The 19,422-nt window shown below is 36.9% G+C and overlaps 1 protein-coding gene across 2 annotated transcripts in view; it reads right to left on the bottom strand.

The window, feature by feature from the left end:
* The window catches only part of KCTD9 (potassium channel tetramerization domain containing 9), a 56,046-nt gene that overhangs the window by 34,431 nt on the left and 2,193 nt on the right, over nucleotides 1-19,422 (bottom strand). The window contains exons 1-2 of one of the 2 annotated variants that reach the window (XM_058287835.1): nucleotides 12,085-12,201; nucleotides 367-488 (exon numbers count right to left, since the gene is read on the bottom strand). In XM_058287835.1, coding sequence (XP_058143818.1) covers nucleotides 367-488; nucleotides 12,085-12,186 — 224 coding nt within the window. In that variant the 5' untranslated portion in view covers nucleotides 12,187-12,201. Of the gene's footprint in view, nucleotides 1-366; nucleotides 489-12,084; nucleotides 12,202-19,422 lie in introns of those variants that run through there. The other variant, XM_004454246.4, reaches the window with a different exon arrangement.

Here is a 19,422-nt window from a genome sequence, read left to right as displayed (position 1 = left end):
ATAAAATTCAAAGCATTTTTAGGAAATGAACTTTATCATAAGCAGGTCACTTACTACAATAAAGAGATCAATTATATTTTAACTTTAAAAATGTGAGCCTTAAATACATCTCCAGTAAGAAATACTACATAGTATTTCTGCATATATATACGGCTATCAATCTACTGACATGTACTGAGGATTTTCTACTTGATCACTATACCATAGTCCCAAAGATTTAATTTCTATAGAGAAAAGTCAAGGCAATCACTTGACAAAATCCTGTATTCTTAATAGTGACTAAACTATTGCTTAAGGACAACAACATAGTGCCAAGAAGCCAAGGGCATACTGTAAATTGACAGCTTATAAAAAGGTGAAAGTTACCTGATCAAAGCAATATCATCAATTAGTCCACCTTTCCCATTATACACACTGGTGGCTTTTATGCCGAGTTTACTGCTGGCCACAGAAAGCAAATCAGATAAAGTTCCATATACAGCAACCACCTGTAAACACACCAAATTCATTTGAACAACTTATATAATGAATTTAACCACTCACATATTACAACCTACCACACTAAAAACAGGATTAAAAAATCATTTTATCACATAAAAGGAGATTTCAAGAAGTTCTTGGTGTCCCTTTTGCAATGATCCAAATATTTATGTAGTGGCTAATATTGCTGATATCTAAAATTAGGGAAAATCATTTCCGTCCAAAACTAATCTACAATCTTTTTTTTAAAAAAAGATTTATTTATTTAATTTCCCCCTTCCCCGCTGTTTGTTTTTTTTCCCTGTCTGTGTCCATTCACTGTGTGAGCCTCTGTATCTTTTTTTTTTGTCTTCTCTTTTTCACTTTTTCTTCTCTAGGATTCACCAGGATTTGATCCTGGGGACCTCTGATGTGGGAGGGGTTCCCTGTCAGCTTTGCCATCTCAATTTCTGGTTTCTACTGCACTTTACCTCGACTCTCTCCTTTGTCTCTCTTTTGTTATATCATCATCTTGCCACGTGATTCACTTGCATGGGCACTGGCTCACCACGAAGACACGCTTTCTCTTCTTTTTTTTCACCAGGAGGCCCCTGGGATCAAACCTGGGTCCTCCCATAAGGTAGGCAGAAGCCCTATCATTTGAGCCACATCTGCTTCCCCAATCTATAATATTAAAGTACATTAAACAACATTCCAATTCAAAAGATAGACCTAAATTTGAATCCAGGTTCTGACATTTGTTAGTTGTTGACTTGAGACAAATTATTTAACTTTTTAGTTCCATTGCATTATTGATAAATGAAGAAAACAATAATAGCACCTATCTCATAAGGTTGTTATGAGGATGAAATGAGTTGATGCATGATAAGTTTAGCAAAGTGTCTAAGATATATTAAATCCTCAGTCTTGTTGACTTTAACCTATTCCTTTGTTATAGATTTACTGTCATTTATTATTAATATATCATTTACCACATCAACTACCATTATGAAAATTAAGGGAAGTGGATGTGGCTCAACTGACAGAGCTTCCGCCTACTATATGGGAGGACCTGGGTTCAATCCCTGGGGCCTCCTGATGAAAAAGAAGAGAAAGCGTGCCCGTACAGCAAACCAGTGCCTGCACGAATGCCTGTGCGGTGAGCCAGTACCTGCGCGAGTGCTCACGTGATGAGCCAATGCCACAAGAGAGACATGCAGCAAGATGATGACACATCAAAAGGGAGACGAGAAGAGTCAAGATGAAGCGCAGCAGGAACCATGAATTGAGGTGGCGCCATTGATGGGGAACCTCTCTCCCTGTCAGAAGTCTACAGGACTGAATCCCAGTGAATCCTAGAAGAGAGAAAATGAGAAAAGAAGAAAAAACACAGACAGCAAAAACAGCAGGGTGGGAAGAGGGGAAGGGGAAAAAATAAATAAATAAATCCTTTTTAAAAAAGGGAAAGAACTTCCCATTTCATTTACTTAATTCTTCCATAACTACTTCTATTCATTGTTTTATAAAAACCAGATTCGAGCATCTAACATTCTAACATTACAGGAAACAGATGGGTAACAATGAATTGATCTGTCCTGCTCTGAATTAGGCACAGTCTGATATATGCAACTGCTTAAGTAGGGGGCTGAGGATCTATTGCTACATGTAGGTGAATTTTGTGCTCTAGTCATAATTGTAATTATAGGCTCCTAGTCACTGAGTTGATAGTTGTGTCATTATCACTTAAGACCTCTGAAAGTTAAGGATAAAAAGGAAGGGAGTTGCTGAATATGAAACATGGACAGCTATTTGACTTCCAATAGGATACTGCATAAAAGTGCCATATAAAATGAGAACTGGGGCTGGTCCTTTATTCACTGGAGACTCACCTATAGTAGACTAATTTTCAGTTAAAGAAATAGAGTGAATGGTGTCGAGGGAATTCAGTAACATTGGACTGTGCAATGTTTCAAAAGCAGAGTGTTCAGATTCCAACTTTCTCCTCCTGATAGGACCAGAAGGATGAAAGGCCAGACGAGTGCTGTGTAGGTGACAGTAAAGCTGGGGCATTTGGGGGAAGAGTTGAAGGCACACACAATAGAAAGAGAACCAGATGAATTATTTAAAAAACAATGCAAAGCATTCAGTACAGTGTTTTGCAGAATCAGATGAATTATGAAAAAACAGGGCAAGGCATTTGATAGTGTCATTCAGTACAGTAGGCTATAAATGACTGAAGTCTAAATAAAACGTCCCCCATATTTCCTATCATTTTTCATCTCTGTAATTCCAACAGTTATGGCATTTAAACATTCCTGGAAAAAAAGGATGAGAAGTACAGTACATAAAGCATTACGTACAGCAAGCCTGATTGTGTTAAGGCAAAGAGTGTTAAGAGGAAAAAGAGAAAAGAAAGAACCGAAAATATGGAGGAAGAAATCAGCCAAAGCAGATGGAAATAAATACTTTTTTCTTAGGTATTGGGGCTGAGGACAGAACCCAGGATCTTATATATGGGAAGCAGCGCTCAACCACAAAGCCACATTAGCTCCCCTGAGTTGGTTTCTTCATTTGTTTGCTTCGTTGCTTTTGTTTTGTTTTTAGGAGGCACCAGGAACCAAACCCAGGATCTCCCATGTGGGAAGCAGTCATTCATCTTCTTGAGTCACATCTGCTCCTGTAAGTACTTTTACAGTCTAGAAAGTGCTAAGAGGGGAGGGTAAGAAAGTGCTAAGAGGGGAGGGTAAGAAAAGTCTCCTTCTTTCCAATTTTGATATTCCTGTCATAGCTGCTATTACACTAAAACTTTTCTAAATCTTTCACATTCTCTCTTTATCTCTGCTTCTCGTATATCTCTACATGGCTTTATTTTGCCTATTTCTCTTCCTGGCCTTAAAGTCACCTTTCTCCCCCAGCATTTCTTTTCACTTCTCTCAATCAGTCACAACATATGATGGATAGACATTTTTAATGTATCCTTCTATATTGTGCTCACACTTTATTTCAGAGCTTAAAATTTTATGACTTATTTTTCAAAAATACACTAAATTAAATTGCTTTCTATTTCCATATTATTGGCTTGATTTTTCCTGTGAGCCAGTTGACTTCTAATGAAAATAAAGGTCACCCTTTGTGCTCTAACCTTGTGCTGTCCGATTTTTTGTTAATTAGAAGATTTATAGGTTGACAAAAAAAGACCATGCAGAAAGTACTGAGTTCCCATATACCCTCCTTTCACACACATAGTTTTTCTTATTATTAATATTTTGCATTAGTGGGTAATTTTTTTTACAACTGGTGAAACAATATATTATTATAATATGCTATTACCTTTAGCCTACAGTTTACATTAGGGTTTACTCTTTGTGTTGTACAGTTCTATGAATCTGTGTAACATATATGCAACCTAATATTTCCCTTTTTATCCCATTTCAAAAGTACAGTTCAGTGGTATTAATTATATTTAAAGACTTGTGCCTCCATCACCATCATCCATTGCCAAAACTTTTCCATCACTCCAAACAGAAACTCCATGACAATTAATCAACAACTCCCCATTTCCCTACCCTACCTGTCCTCTAGTAACCTGTATTCTAGTTTCCAATTTTATTTTCATATTCTTATATCATGGAAGTAAGGTCATATAGTATTTGTCCTGTGTTTGGCTTATTTTACTCACCATAATGTCTTCAAGCTTCATCTATGTTGTCACATGCATCAAAATCTCATTCCTTCTCAAGACAATAATATTTCATTGTATGTATATACCACAGTTTATCCATTACTCTGTTGATGGACACTTCGGTTGCTTTCACCTTTTGACAACTGTTAATGCCACTACAAACATTGGTATACAAATATCTTTTCTAGTCCCTGCTTTCAATTCTTATGGGAATATACCTAAAAGTGGGATTGCCAGGTCATATGTTAATTCTATACCTAACTTTGTGAGGAAGTGCCAAACTGCTTTGCACAGAGGCTCCATCATTTTATATTCTATTCAATAATGAACGAACATTGCTATTTCTTCACACCCTTGCCAATACTTACTTGCTACTTTAAAAATATTAGCCATTCTAGTGTGTGTGAAGTAGTATCTTGTGGTTTTGATTTACATTTCCCTGACGGCTTATGATGTTGAGCATCTTTTCATATATTTATTGGCCATTTGTTTATCTTCTTTGGAGAAATGTCAGTTCAAGTCTATTGCCCTTTTTTTTTTAATGCCAGAAAAATTACTTGATAATTTTAATCACAATCACTGTCTGGTCAGTGGATCAACAATTTATTCAGTAATATATATGGCATACAGACCTCTACAGAGAATGATCTGATAATTATTTACTGTATAACTCTCCCCATTAGTAATATCTAAGCCAAGAATTTGATACATTCTCTACTCAGTTGCAGTACATATGATCAGCAAAAATATATATATATGTGTGTGTGTGTGTGTATATACACTGCCAAGCTTCTTATTCCTCTTCTTTTTTATTTAAAAGCTCAATGATTTGGAGGTTGATTAGTACAATACAGACATTATAAGGGAAAAAAGTATAAAAGACACTTAACATCAATGCCAGTACTCATCTCATATGGTCACAATTAAAGTATTATGAATTTCTGTGTTAATCACTTTGCTTTAGAACATAAATCAAAGTCATTAACTTGAACTTGAGGTATATGTGCACATACACAACCTTATGCAAAACACTTTTCATTAAGTAATATTATGTGGAAATATTGGAAACTGAGTATCTGTGCTGATTTGTATTTTGACTTAGTGGAACAAGAGAACAGTAAACTAGGGAGGGTTATATTGACAATGAAGCTCTTCAAGTTAACAATGTTTTCCTCTTACTCTATACTTACCACATGCTACCCAATGTCCTGAGAGGATTCATTATGAGAAAAATGTCAATCATAGCTTTAAGACCAGCAACTAATGAGAAGCCAAAATGAAAGGTGAGACTTCATCTTTGTTTTCAAATAAGTGTTCTTACTTTTTCTTCTCATAGAATAAGTTTATTATAAATATATCGAAACCATTAATTTTTGCAGCTTTCAGGTAAAGCCCAGCACTTTGTTTACACAAAGTCTATGAGAAGAGGTCATCAGAAGAGATCATCTAATCTTAAATCATGACATCATCCATTCAAGTCCTTGGTATACTCCCTTGCCTGTATGAACACAGCATTCCTGGATATTCTACTGGTGATCTTTAACAGAAGTTAGTTTAAAAAACTAGAAGATTTCTCCTACAGTCATACGTTCTTAACATCTTTATTAGCAAAAACCAATACAATCCAGATTTTCTTAGGTTCTCATGTACTAATGTTTTATACAGTTGCTTCTCCAGTTATGGAAATCCTTTCTCTGTTTGTACTGTCTACAACGGTTACAACTTCAGCATTATAGTAAGTGTTCCAGAAAGAACAAAGAAATTCTTGGTCACCAACATCCTACATTAGGAAATGTATTATTAAGAACTATCTCTTTGACATTACTCCCTATTGTACAGGATGTATGTATAACTTCATTCATAGAAAATTCCCAAAGGATATTAGTTTTCCCTGCATTATCCAGCCCAACAATGATAACCTTTTGCTCCTGGTGACTGAATAGTCCTCATATCCTGGGAAAAGAGTTCCCATTCTCAGGCAGAATGGCTTTCCCAGATCAGGCTGGAGAAGAAAGAGGCTCAGAGCCTCTCCTGTGCTGCTGCTGCTGCTCCTGCACATGCTGCCACCCACTTCCAGGAACTGGAAGGAGGCTAAACACAGGCCACCTTGCATCTGCCACCTCTGCATTCATCTGGCCCCTGGCCATTGTCACAGGGTTGTCTGCCATGAACGGAGTGGGTCACTTTCCTCCAGCTTTTGCCCACTTTTTAATTAGGTTGACTTTTTGTTGTTGAGTTGTAGTTCTATATATATTCTGGATATTAAATCCTTATCAGATACCTGGTTTTCAAATATTATTCCCATTCCGTAGGTTGTTTTCTTACTTTCTTGATAAAGTCCTCAATATACAGAAGTTTTTAATTTTGATTAAGCCCCAATTACCTAGTTTTCTTGTTTGGGGGTAAAGTCTAAGAAATTATTCCTAACAAGACCTTGAAGATTCTTCCCTATGTCTTCTTCTAGGAATTTTATAGTTTTGGTTCTTATGGTTGGTCTTTGATCCATTTTGAGTTAGGTTCTGTAAATGGTGTGAGGTAGGGGTCCATCTTCATTCTTTTGAATATGGCTATCCTGTTCTCCCAGAACCACCTGTTGAAGAGACTATTCTTTCCCAAGAATGACTTGGCATCCTTGTCAAGGATGAGGGTTTATTCCTGAACTCCCAATTCAATTCCATTGGTCTATATGTCTGTCCTTGTGCCAGTACCAACTGTTCATAGTATCCTCTTACAATCCTTTTTATTTGTGGAGTTGGTAGTAATGTTCCCCTTTTCATTCCTGGTTTACTTATTTGCATCTTCTCTCATTTTTTCTTTGTCTAGCATAAAGATTGATTTTATGGATCATTTCAAAGAATCAATGTTTGGTTTCACTGATTTTATTGTTTATCCTCAATTTCATTGATCTCTGCTCTAAACTTTATTTTCTTCCTTCTGTATGCTTTGGATTTAGTTTGCTCTTGTTCTAGATCTCCATTTGTGAGGTTGGTCTTTGAGATCATTCTTTTTTTAAAAAAAAAAAATTTTTTATCCCCCCGCCCACCGTTTGTCTGCTCTCTGTGTCCACTCACTGTATGTTCTTCTGTGTCTACTTGTATTCTTGTCAGCAGCACTGGGAATCTGTGTCTCTTTTTATTGCGTCATCTTGCTGTGTCAGCTGTGTGTGTGTGGCGCCACTCCTGGGAAACCTGCACTTTTTTTGCACAGGGTGGCTCTCCTTGAGGGGCACACTCCTTGCACATGGGGGTCCCCTACGCGGGGGACACTCCTGTATGGCATGGCACTCCTTCCGTGCATCAGCACTGTGCGTGTGCCAGTTTACCACATGGGTCAAGAGGCCCTGGGTTTGAACCCTGGACCTCCCAAGTGGTAGGCAGATGCTCTATCCATTGGTAGGCGGATGCTCTATCCATTGAGCCAATTCCGCTTCCCCATTCTCTTTTTTTTAATGTAAGGATTTAGAGCTATTAATTTCCCTCTAAACACTGCCTTTTCTGTGTCTCATAACTTTTGATATAGTTTTTCTTTTCATTCATCTCAAGATATTCCCTGATTTCCTCGTGATTACTTATCTGACTCATTGGGTGTTAACTTCTATATATTTGTGGATTTTCAAGTTCTCCCTCTGTTATTGATTTCTAACTTCCTTCCATTGTGGTCAGAGAAGACGCTCTGTATGATTTCAATCTATTTAACTGTATTGAGACTTGTTCTTGACCTAACAAGGGGTCTATCCTAGAGAATGGCCCATATGCACTTAAAAGGAATGTCTAACCTGCAGTTTTGGGGCAGTGTTATAAATGTCTGTTAGGTCTAGTTTGTTTATAGTATTATTCAAGTCCTCCATTTCCTTATTTTCCCTCTATGTTCTATCCATTGATTAAAGTAGCATATTGAAGTCTCTATGGAATATTGTAGAAGTGTTTATAGTTCCCTTCAACTGTGTCAATGTTTGCCTCAGATATTTTGGGGTAATGTGGTTGGGGCATAAATGTTTATGGTTGTTTTTCCTTCTTCATGGATTGTTCCCTTTATAATATATAATGTACTTCTTTGTCTGTTGTTACACTTTTTGACTTAACATCTGTTTTGCCTGATATTATTATAGTTATCCCAGTCTCTTTTGGCTATATGCATGGAATATTTTTTCCCCATCCTTCCAGTTTCAACCCATCCGCACCTTTTGGTATAAATGAGTCTCCTGTAAAGAACATAAGAGTTGAATTTTTTTTTTTTAATCCATTCTGTCAATCCATGTCTTTAGGGAGTTTAATCACTTTACATTCAATGTTATTACTGACAAAGCAGTGCTTACTTAAGCCATTTTATCCTTTGTTTCTCATAGATTGTATCTTTTTTTGGTCCCTATTTTCCTTTATTGCAGCCTTTTGTGTACAGTTGATATTTTGTGATGTAACTGCTTGATCCCTTTCTCATTCACATTTCTGTTTATATTTTAAATACTTTCTTTGTGGCTAACCTGGGTTTTCTATTAAATTAAACAACCTAAGTCTATAATCTACTAGTTATATACTGAGAATGCCATACTACTGCATTTTGCATTTACCCATGTAATTACCTTTACTGGAGAGCTCCACTTCTTCCTATTGCTCTAATCTAACTCTCTCCTGTCCTTTCCTTTAAATTTGAAAAACTCCCTTTACCATTTCTCTCTTGGCAACAAGCTCTATCAATGTTTGTTTATCTGTGAATGGCCTCACTTCTGAAGGCCATTTAGCAGGCAGTTACTCTATTTTAGTATCTCGAATATATCATACCACTGATGTTGCCGCCATGGTTTCTGATTAGAAATTGGCACTTACTCTTACTGAGGATTCCTTGTATATGCTGAATCACTTTTCTTATTACTTTCAGAATTCTCTATCTTTGGTATTGGACAGTTTTATTATTATGTGTCTTGAAATGGGGCTATTAGGTTTATCCAGTTTGGATTTCATTGCACCTCTTGGACATTTATGTCTTTCATGAGATTTGGGAAATTTCTGGCCATTATTTCATCAAATATTCTTTCTGGCCCCTTTTTCTTCTCTCCTTCTGGGAATACTATAATGCATTTGTTAGTACACTTCATATTATCCCACAGGCCCTGTAGGCTCTACTCACTTTTTTTCATTTTCTCTATCTGCTCTTCCAAGTGTATTGTTTCGATTGTCCCATCTTATAGTTTGCAGATTCTTTCATCTGTTCAAATCTATTTTCATTAGTGTAACTTTTAAACTAATTCTCCTTTTTGTTCACACAATCTTATTTCCTTTACTTCTATATCTATATTTAGTTTATTCCTTTTTTTAAAGCCTTTTATATTGTTTCTTTCTTTTTTTTTTTTAAAGATTTATTTATTTCTCCCCTCTTCCCCCACCCACCCCGGTTGTCTGTTCTCTGTGTCTATTTGCTGCGTGTTCTTTGTCCACTTCTGTTGTTGTCAGCAGCACGGGAATCTGTGTTTCTTTTTGTTGCGTCATCTTGTGTCAGCTCTCCATGTGTGCGGCACTATTCCTGGGCAGGCTGCCCTTTCTTTCGCACTGGGCGGCTCTCCTTACGGGGCACACTCCTTGTGCATGGGGCTCCCCTACACGGGGGACACCCCTGCGTGGCAGGCACTCCTTGCGCACATCAGTACTGCGCATGGGCGAGCTCCGCACGGGTCAAGGAGGCCCAGGGTTTGAACCGCAGACCTCCCATGTGGTAGACGGACGCCCTAACCACTGGGCCAAGTCTGCTGCCTTGAGTTTATTTCTATCCATATTTTCCTTTAGCTACTTGAATTCATTTAATAATGAGTTAAGGATTTTATACAAGGCTTGGTCCAGTTTATACTGAACCTGTAGAGCAGCCCATGTTTAACAGATTGGATTTCCCCAGGTCTTTCTGCACCTGCCTCTTGGGCTTAGCATGAGTATTAACTCTCAAGATTACCCTCTTATGTGGAATAAACATTTCTCCTCTAAGAGGGAATTTCCTTTCCTCTGTTCCTCTTTCAGGAGTCCTGGTCTGTTCTCTTTGTTTTTAATCAAATCTTTTTCTCCCCAGTGTCTATATGTTGTTCTACTCCTCTCCTGAGCTTTGGGCTGACTTTTTACTCTAGCTTTCAGTTTTGAGTCTACCATACCCACAGCAGATCAATTATCCCTTAACATGAAGCCTTTTTGCCTCTGGATCCAGATGGGGTCAATGTTCAAAAACATTCAATTTTTTTCATTTAGATGCACCAGCAATTAGGGATTGGGCTGGAACTGTGTACAGTTTGCTAATAGTTCCACCATGATTTAGTCTGGTTTCCAGGGTACCATTTATATGCACATGCATACTGACTGCTAAGGCCCCACCTTGGGTCTAGGTGGTCTTGGTCCCTGTGACTGAATGTGTGTGGGTTGGTAAGCCACTGCTGTGGGTGGCTCTATGGATGGCAACCATGGCAGAAGGTGTGTGGGCTGGATCCTGCCTCTGTTGGTCTCTTACACTGTGTAGCCAAGGGGTCCAGACTGGATACTCTCCTATATATTTTTTTTTCTTGTCATTTTTTTTTCTTTGATTCAGCATTTGTGAGGTTTTCCTTCAGTCTCTATCATCCTCCAGAGTTCCGAGTGAGTTGAAACTGCCCTTTGATTTAGCTGTGTCTAAGGGGAAACATTCTCAGGGATATTTTGATGCTGTGCTGCTATCTTGATGAAATCACTCTGTGTGCTGTAATTTGGAAGCCACTAGCTACACATGGCTAAGCAAATTTCAAGTCATTTTATTTAGGTCAATTAATTAACATTTAAAATTCAGTTCATCACACTAGCCATATTTTAAGTTGGCTAGTGGTTACTATATTGAACAGTACAGATATAGAATATTTCCATCATCACAGAAATTCTCCTGGATACTACTGTTCTAAGGAGTCAAATAAAATGAAGAAAAATACAAAAGAATTCTACTAGGCTTGACCAAGACATCGCAAGCCAGAGTAACACAGTATTAGAGCCCAATTCAAAATTTGTTGATTGTTTTTTATGGAGTGATGGGTTGATGCCATCTTCCCTTTCTTCCCTAATGAAGTCAAATTTGACTATATAATAGTAAAGCACACATGTATAGTTTATCAAGGATAATTTCCAGGGCAATCAAAGTGCAATAGGTCCTTGCAGGTTAAAAAACTAATAAGGAGCACAGTCTGGGTATAAATTGAATTCAACTTTTTTTTATTATCACGTAAATCAGTCCTAAAACAGTTTCAAAGAAAACTTGTCATTTCACCAAATATTTTTCCAGTCTGACTTTCTACCTGAAGTATAAAGGTTTAATGAACAAGTTCTGATTTGTAAAAAGTTACTCATATGTGAATATAGGTAAACAATTATCCCCTGGTAATGCTGATGGACAGCACTAAAAAAGTACATCCTAGAGTGTTACCCTAATCTCTGACATCTAGAAAATAAATGGAAGGATCCACTTGACTAAATGTTACATTATCTGGCTTATAGTAGGCCTTCAACAATTATTTCCTAAATGTTGAATAAAGTTTTGAATCTTTTCAGAGCATTAAACTAACAAACAGCTCTTTTTGTTAGTCAGTTATATTTTTTCCCCCTGCCATATTATTAAGTTGAGAAGCAAAGTCCATGTATAAATGCAATTCTACAATAATAATAAAAACAATGGAATAATGGTTGACATTTTGTTGTGTTTGTTTTTTAGATTAGTTACAATGAAACCGTATCATTTATGTAATGAGGAAAAACTTAAAATTATTTTAAGTTCTTTGTTGCTCTAGATACTAGCTTCACAAATAAAATTAGGTAATTAATCTAGAAGTTGGCAATATCCTTTTAAATGAAATAACAAAAGTGCCAACAATTGGAGAAATAAGATTAAAATTAATATAGGGAATCTTATAGTTTTGTAAATTTTTAAAGTTCCCTTAAGTTGGGTCAACATACTTGTTTTCCAGTTGGAGGGCTATACTTGGCATGTTTCTTAAGTTGATCACTTTGGTTTGATTCTCTCCAGCACAGTAACACTAACAAATAAAAAGGAATCATTTCACAATACTAATATTCAAAATCTTTGGCTGTCTTTTATATAAGCTCACCATAATATCAGACAAAAATTATGTATCAACATAAAACGTGGCACACATGGAAAAAGATTTTATTAGTGAGAAAGGGTTTCAAACAGACTGGCACATGTACTTTGTTGGGGAAAAACAGCAGGGGAAATCTTATATATCACGGATATGAGCACTAATTGTTATATATTAAGCTTCATTTAGTCTTCACACAGTGCCAGAGGCCAAACATTTATAAACTGTGCTTGCAATGGTCATTTCTTTCATGTGTGTTTTAGCTCCCCAGTGTAGACCTGAAGTTCCCATGTCACTCTGCTTAGTGACATGTTAATAACTTATGCCCTACTCTTAGAATAAAAGTATTCTACGGAGTAAGTTAAGAAGCCTGTCTACTAAAGTATATGACCACTGTTACACTACTACTCAGACTTACTCCTTTCTAACTTTCAGATCCCATAACAAGTGAAAGCATTCTACCAATTGGGAAATTAAATGGTAGACCACGCTTAGCAGGACTGACATTCATATCAGTTTAATGGCGTTTTAATTTGCCTTTATACATCATTTTCAAAATGAAACCTATGTATTCAACTTTAAAAAAAGCTTACACATGTATTTCAAACTTTTCCCCCACATTATTACATAGTACACAATCAATAAACATTTGCTGAATTTATGCAGAAAGATTTACCCAAGTGAAACACAGAGCACAATAAAAATTAAATGTATTGCCACAACAATTCAAGGTGCTAGTGGTGGGGTGAGGTAGAGAAGTCCTGTATGTTATACACGACTGATTTGTATGGCAATTTGAAATTATTTTATGAATCCCAAAAAGATTGTCTTTAAATTAATCTATTCCTATGGCTATGATACCTTTTGGTTACATCAAATTTGGATGAAAGTCCTTTGATTAAATTACTTGATAAGATCTCCTTAGGGCTTTTGACTGGACTGCTTCAGTGAGGCATGACTTGGGTTGATCCTCCACCTCCTTATTGGGTCTGATACAAACAGAAACACAGAATGAGACAGACAGAGAGAAAAAGGAAGCCACCATATTTGATCCTGCCATGTGAGAGAGGACCAGAAGACTGCTTAAGCACCAAGCCCCAAGAGGCTGGGCGCACAGAACAGCTCAAGGTGAGAGAAGCCCTATGCCTGATAGCTGAAGCTGAGCTCCAGGAGCTTGACTATGAGAGACGGTAGATTCTGGAGGGTAAGGCAGAGCCCTCAGCAGAGACTGGTAGCCATCTTCACTACATGGCAACTGACTATAGTGAGAAAGCATCTCTGATGGTGCCTAGGTTTATACTTTTCATTGCCTTGATACTGTTGAGTTTTATCGCAAACAAATCCCCTTTATAAAAGCCAACATATTTCTAGTACTTTGCATCAGCAGACCTTTGGCAAACTAAAATAGAAATTGGTACTGAAAGTGGGGTTGTGCTGCTAAAATTATCAAAAATGCTGGAATAGTTTCATAAATGGGTAAAGAGTGTTTTTGGAGGAATTCTGAGATGTTTGATAGGAAAGGCCTAGATTTCTTTGAAGAGATTGCTGATAAAAATACAGATGCTAAAGATAGTTCTAATAAGGCCTTAAAAGGAAATGATGAAACTATTATTGGAAACTGGAGGAAAGGCCCATCCTTGTATTAAAGTTGCAGAGAAATTGGCTAAATTTCTGATGTTAGCTAGAGGGCAGAATTTGAAAATGACAAGCTTGAACATTTAGCTGAGATATCCAAAGTTAATGAGAAAAGCAAACTGTGAGGCCTGAGTGCACTCCGCTGTCTTGCCTCTGGACCCGTTCCTGCCTTCTGTGCACCACTCTCACCATTTTTCTTGCCACGTGGCCACACAAGTAAACTTGGGCATTTATAATCTATGGTGGGGAATTGTAGTCTGTAAATCAGCCCTCTTTATGTCCTTTCACTCCCTTTCTCTCTACCTGGGACCCCTGCTCTGTTATTTTCTCCCACTTCTCTTCCCTCCCTACCTGAATAAATTACTGACCTAACTCAAAAAAAAAAAAAGGAAATGAGGAAAATGCAGCCTGGCTTCTCCTTGCAGCTTATAGCAAAATGTGAGAGGAAAGAGAACTAAACTTCTAGGCAAAAGAAACCAGAATTGATGATTTGGGAAACTCCAAAGTTCTGGAAAACAAGCCCCCACAGAACTCCAAAGTTCTGGATAGCACTCCATTTGAGGAATTAACTAAGTTTGGAACTTGTAAGTCACGATTGGAAATGCAGTAATACTGGAAGGACTTGTGGAAAGTCTTATTGTCTGACAGCTGGGTCTACTTCCTGCATGCTACACCAAAAAGCTTTTTGTGAGATCTGTATGAATGAAACCACCATCAGCCTGGGCTAAAAGGGAAAAGGGGGGTGAAATTGAAGGAAAAATGGCTTCAAAGAGGAAAACGATGGAAGCTGAGGTCTGAAATTAAGATATCTCTTCAGGCTGAGAGAGGCATTCCACTCATGTGTATAGAAAGGGTGAGTTTGCCCTGGCATTTGAAGTGGATGGATGTTCCAACCCTCTGTTCAGGGAGCCTTTAGCTGCCCCAGGCTAGAGAGGTTGGAGTGCACTTCTAGGTGGTTGGGGAGAGTTAGATCACCACCCCACTGTTCTGAGGGAGTTGGGTCTATTTCCCATAGGTTGGGAAGAGTTAGGTCGACACTCCACCACTCCGAGAGTGTTGGGCCTGTTCCCCATCTATTAGGGAGAGTGTGGTTGCCATCCAAATATTTTTGAAGGGTGTGGTCTGGAGCTTGATTGCCACCCAGATCCTTGAAGAAGGTGGAACTGAAAGAATGGCTGTTGTGCAAGCCCACAGAAAGGGTGGGCCCTGATGAAGCCCTGAGGAAAAGAAGACATCATTCTAAAGATAACTCTCAGACTCAGAAATCTAATGAAGTATGCCCTATAGGTTTTCAGAACTGTCTGGGACATGTGATGCCTGTTTTTCTCCTAAATTCTCCCTATGGTAAAGCAAATGCTTATCCTGTGTCTGCCCTCCTTTGCATACTGGAAGCAGAAACTTGTTTTCTAAGTTTCACAGGTTTATAGCCAGAGGGGAATTTCTGCCCCAAGATAAGGTACATGCCTATAACAGATTTCTACAAGATTTTGTACTTAACATTCCTACTGAAATGATTTAAGGTTTTTGGACTATTGGTTTGTAATGAATGTATTTATCATATGGAAAAACATATCTTTTTGGCATTCAGAGGGTAAAGCGTGGCAGTTTTATTATTTTATGAATCTCCAAAAGATTATTTTTAAACTAATCTATTCCTGTGGCTATGATACCCTTCGATTGCATTAATTTTGGTTATGGATCTTTTGATTAGATTACTTGATAAAATACCTTTAGGGTTTTTGATTGGACTACTTCAGTAAGGCATGACTCAGGTTAAGCCTCCATCCCCTTGCTGGGTCTGATACAAATGGAAACCCACAGACAGACAGACACAGAGAAATAGGAAGCCATCATATGTGATCCTGCCATCTGAGTGTGGACTAGAGGACTGCTTAAGCACCAAGTCTCAAGAGGCTGGGCTCACAAATGAGCTCATGAGGAGACAAGCCTTATGCCTGATAGCTGAAGCTGAGCTCCAGGAACTGGGCTACAAGAGATGGTAGATTCTGGAATGGAAGGCAGAGATCTTGGCAATGACTGGTGGTCACTTCACCACGTGGTAGTTGACTATGGTGAGAAAGCATCTCTGATGGTGCCTCAGTTTAGACTTTTCATGGCCTTGGAACTGTAAGCTTTACCTCAAATAAATTCCCTTTATAAAAGCGAACACGTTTCTAGTACTTTGCACCAGCAGCCCTTTGGCAGGCAAAAACAATCTGTAAGTTCACAACTTTAAAAATTAATAACTAATTATTATTAAATTTAATATTAATTTAATTTTAAATTAATTAAAATTAATAATTATATTAAATGATAGAAACTGGACACAAAGTACCACATATTGTATAATTCCATTTATATAAAATACAAATACAAATAAATCTATAGAGGAAGAAGTAGTTATGAAGGGCTAGGAATGGATGGAGACTGAGAGATGACTATTAAGGTTTTTCTTTTTGGAGTAATGATAATGTTCAAAAGTTGATTGTGGTGACAACTCTGTGATTATACTAAAAGTCAATGACTACACTTTGGATGGACTGTATCATATGTGAATATATCTCAACAAAATTGCTTTTAAAAACAGTAAATATATAACATTTTCTTCTACCTTCAGTTTAATAATTTTTAAAAAAAATTAAATGATTTTATTTCTAAAAAGGATGACATAATTAACTCTTGGTCAGAAAGGCAAATATTAAGTAAAAACAATTTAAAAGTCTGACATTCTAAGTATTGGAGAGGATGTGGATCAATGGTTCATGCAATGCTGATTGAAATATAAATTAGAAATATAAATTGAAGAACAATTTGGTATTATCTCCTAAAATGAACATTCGTATGCCCTTTAACACCCCATAATTACCACCAAGTATATACTGTAGGCAGTGGTTCTCAGAAATGTGGTCTCTAGACTAGCAAGATTAGAATCACCTGGAAATTTGTTAGAAATGAAAAGTCCTAGTTTCACACCAAATCTACTGAACGTGAAACTCTTGGAGTATGGCATAGTAAAGCAAAGTGCTTTCTCAAGTCCTCTAGGTGATTCTGTTCCATTCTAAATTTTCAGGGAATCCTCCCCTAGAAAAATTCTTGCACATTTCTACCAGGATACAAATACATGAATATTTATGGCAGCACTGTAAATTTAACAGCAAAATATAAAGAAAATAAACTCAAATGTCCATTGACAGAAGAAAGAATAAACCGTGGTAGTATTTTTTTTGTACAATGGACTATTACAAAGCAGTGAACATGAAAAAACTATCACAATCTGAGACATTATGGACAGAATCTTAAAAATATCATACTGAATGAAAAAGTCCCAAAAGACTACATACAATACGATACTATTTTTCTAAAACCCCAAAGCTGACAAAACAAAAAACATATACTTTAGTCATATATACATAAATGTGGTAAAACTGATTTAAAAGGGGAAAAAAACATGGCAAAGAGAAACACACAATTTACGAAAATTTTTACCTTTGTGGGAGAGGTGGGGCAGGGAGGGTGATAGGAAAGTGGATGAGCATATTAAGTTACTGCTAATACCTATTTCTTTGATTGGATGGCAGGTTTACTATATTTTATTCATTTCAAATATTTTTCTGCATATTAATAGCCTTTATTGTATTGTTTTGTATGTATTAAATGTATTTTTAAGATGTTTAAGCTTAGAGGGGAAACTTGTAAAAGTAATAAGAATTCATAAGATTCTTATTAATGCATACATTGCAATAGGCAAAGATTCACACAATTTCACCTTTCCTCAACCCTAACAATGTAATGGGTTCAAGCTGGATACCTAATATGAATAACGTATTTGTGATCTAATATTAAACCTAGAATAAAATGGTTACTTCCTGGTCCAAAAATTTAAAGATAAAAACATCAGTATAGAATTAAGATGTGTTTCATATTCAACTATGTCTGCAATGCCTGGCATGGTGTCTCACAATCAGAAGGTGCTTGATTAAGTGTCGGCTGAATGAATGAATGAATGAGATATACAAAAGACTCATGACTTGTACAGTTCATTATTGAGTATTCTGAAGTCAAGGTGTGTCAAAAAAGTAGCTTAAGTTCAAGATGTACAGATAATTTGTTTGCACTGGCATCAGTATGCTCAGAAGTCACTCAAGTCACTACATTCAGAAGGCTGAGTCCTCCTTTCAATTTCTTCTACACCAGTTGTTTCAGGGAATGTCAAAAAGAGAACAACGGTAATTCTGAGGCCCATGAAGAAAGGATGAAAGCTGCAAGTATAACTGATTTTCAATGGAGTAGTGTGAAAAAACAAATGAAAAAAATTAAATGAACGGTCCCAATTTTTTGGAACTACGGCTTTCTATTTTCGACTGTGCACCTCCATCAGTAAAACATTTTGGAGCATGTGATCAAAGATATGTTTATTTATTTATAAGCTATTTAAAGTCTGCTAATAAGAAGATCCTAAATATTTAAACTTAGTGAAATTCTGCCAAATACAAGACTTTATATATTAAAAAGAAGAAAACAAAAACAAAAATCTGAAGGCATTTGTCGTAATGTGCTGGAAAATATTTTTAAATGTCTTGCTAATTGGGATGCCCTTATCCTATCAGCAGCTAATATTTCAAAGAGCAATACAAACTTAAGAAGGATTTATTGTTAATAGTAAATATTAAATAGGATTTCAAATAGTCTTCTTTAAAATTTGGCATTTCTGACTTTTTCCCAGATGCAAAAGATGCATTTTAAAAAATTTCCCAGTATGAAGAGTTTATACAAGTATCAGTCAGCTCTACCATTTTCTCCTCGTTTACTTTTGTTTAATAATATTGCATTCAATATGCAGTTTCTTCAAAGGAATCTTTTGAAGCCACTGGGGCTTTGGTGAGGGTTAATTTTGTTAAAATCGGATGATATAAATCTTAACCTAGCACTTGAAAACTTCAACACGTCACCATCGTTGAAGAAACTATCAACTTCTTCACATATGCACACCTTCCCTTCTCTCAGAAGGCTTGTGACCAGCTGACACATTTAGTAATTGAAGGCACCAGTGTCTTTATTTATTTTTTTTTAAAGTATAAGTAAAAGATATATTTCTACCTTAACTCCAAAGGATCATCTTGTACTCCCTTTGTGGCAGGCCATCCCACTCTGGAAACCACCGTTTACATAAAAAACAGTCACTAGCTACACTTACATTTACTCAGTCTACAGATAAATTCATGGTGAGCATATGATGTAGTTCCCTGCAAGAAGTGAGCCTCCACAACCTCAGGCTTCCACAACCTCAGGCTTCATGGTCCCCAGTCTGGCAACCACAAAATAAGCATTATGGGAGGAAAACTTATTTGTAAAACCAGAGATTATTCTTACGACCAGGAAACAAAAACAGAAGCTAGATAAATAAGAAAACAATGAAAGTGACACAGATATTTGAACTGGTGGATGGGAAATCAAACTTTTTGTAGTAGCACTCTGCTTCCGCATGTTCTTAACGAACGTTCATGTCATGATCATGCCAATCCTGGCTAAATATAGTCAGTTAATCAGTCTATCTATCTAT

This window comes from Dasypus novemcinctus, chromosome 25, assembly GCF_030445035.2.
Source record: "Dasypus novemcinctus isolate mDasNov1 chromosome 25, mDasNov1.1.hap2, whole genome shotgun sequence".
Classification (NCBI taxonomy): domain Eukaryota; kingdom Metazoa; phylum Chordata; class Mammalia; order Cingulata; family Dasypodidae; genus Dasypus; species Dasypus novemcinctus.
Note: the sequence above shows the minus strand (reverse complement) of the source record. Positions and strands in the feature narration are given on the sequence as shown.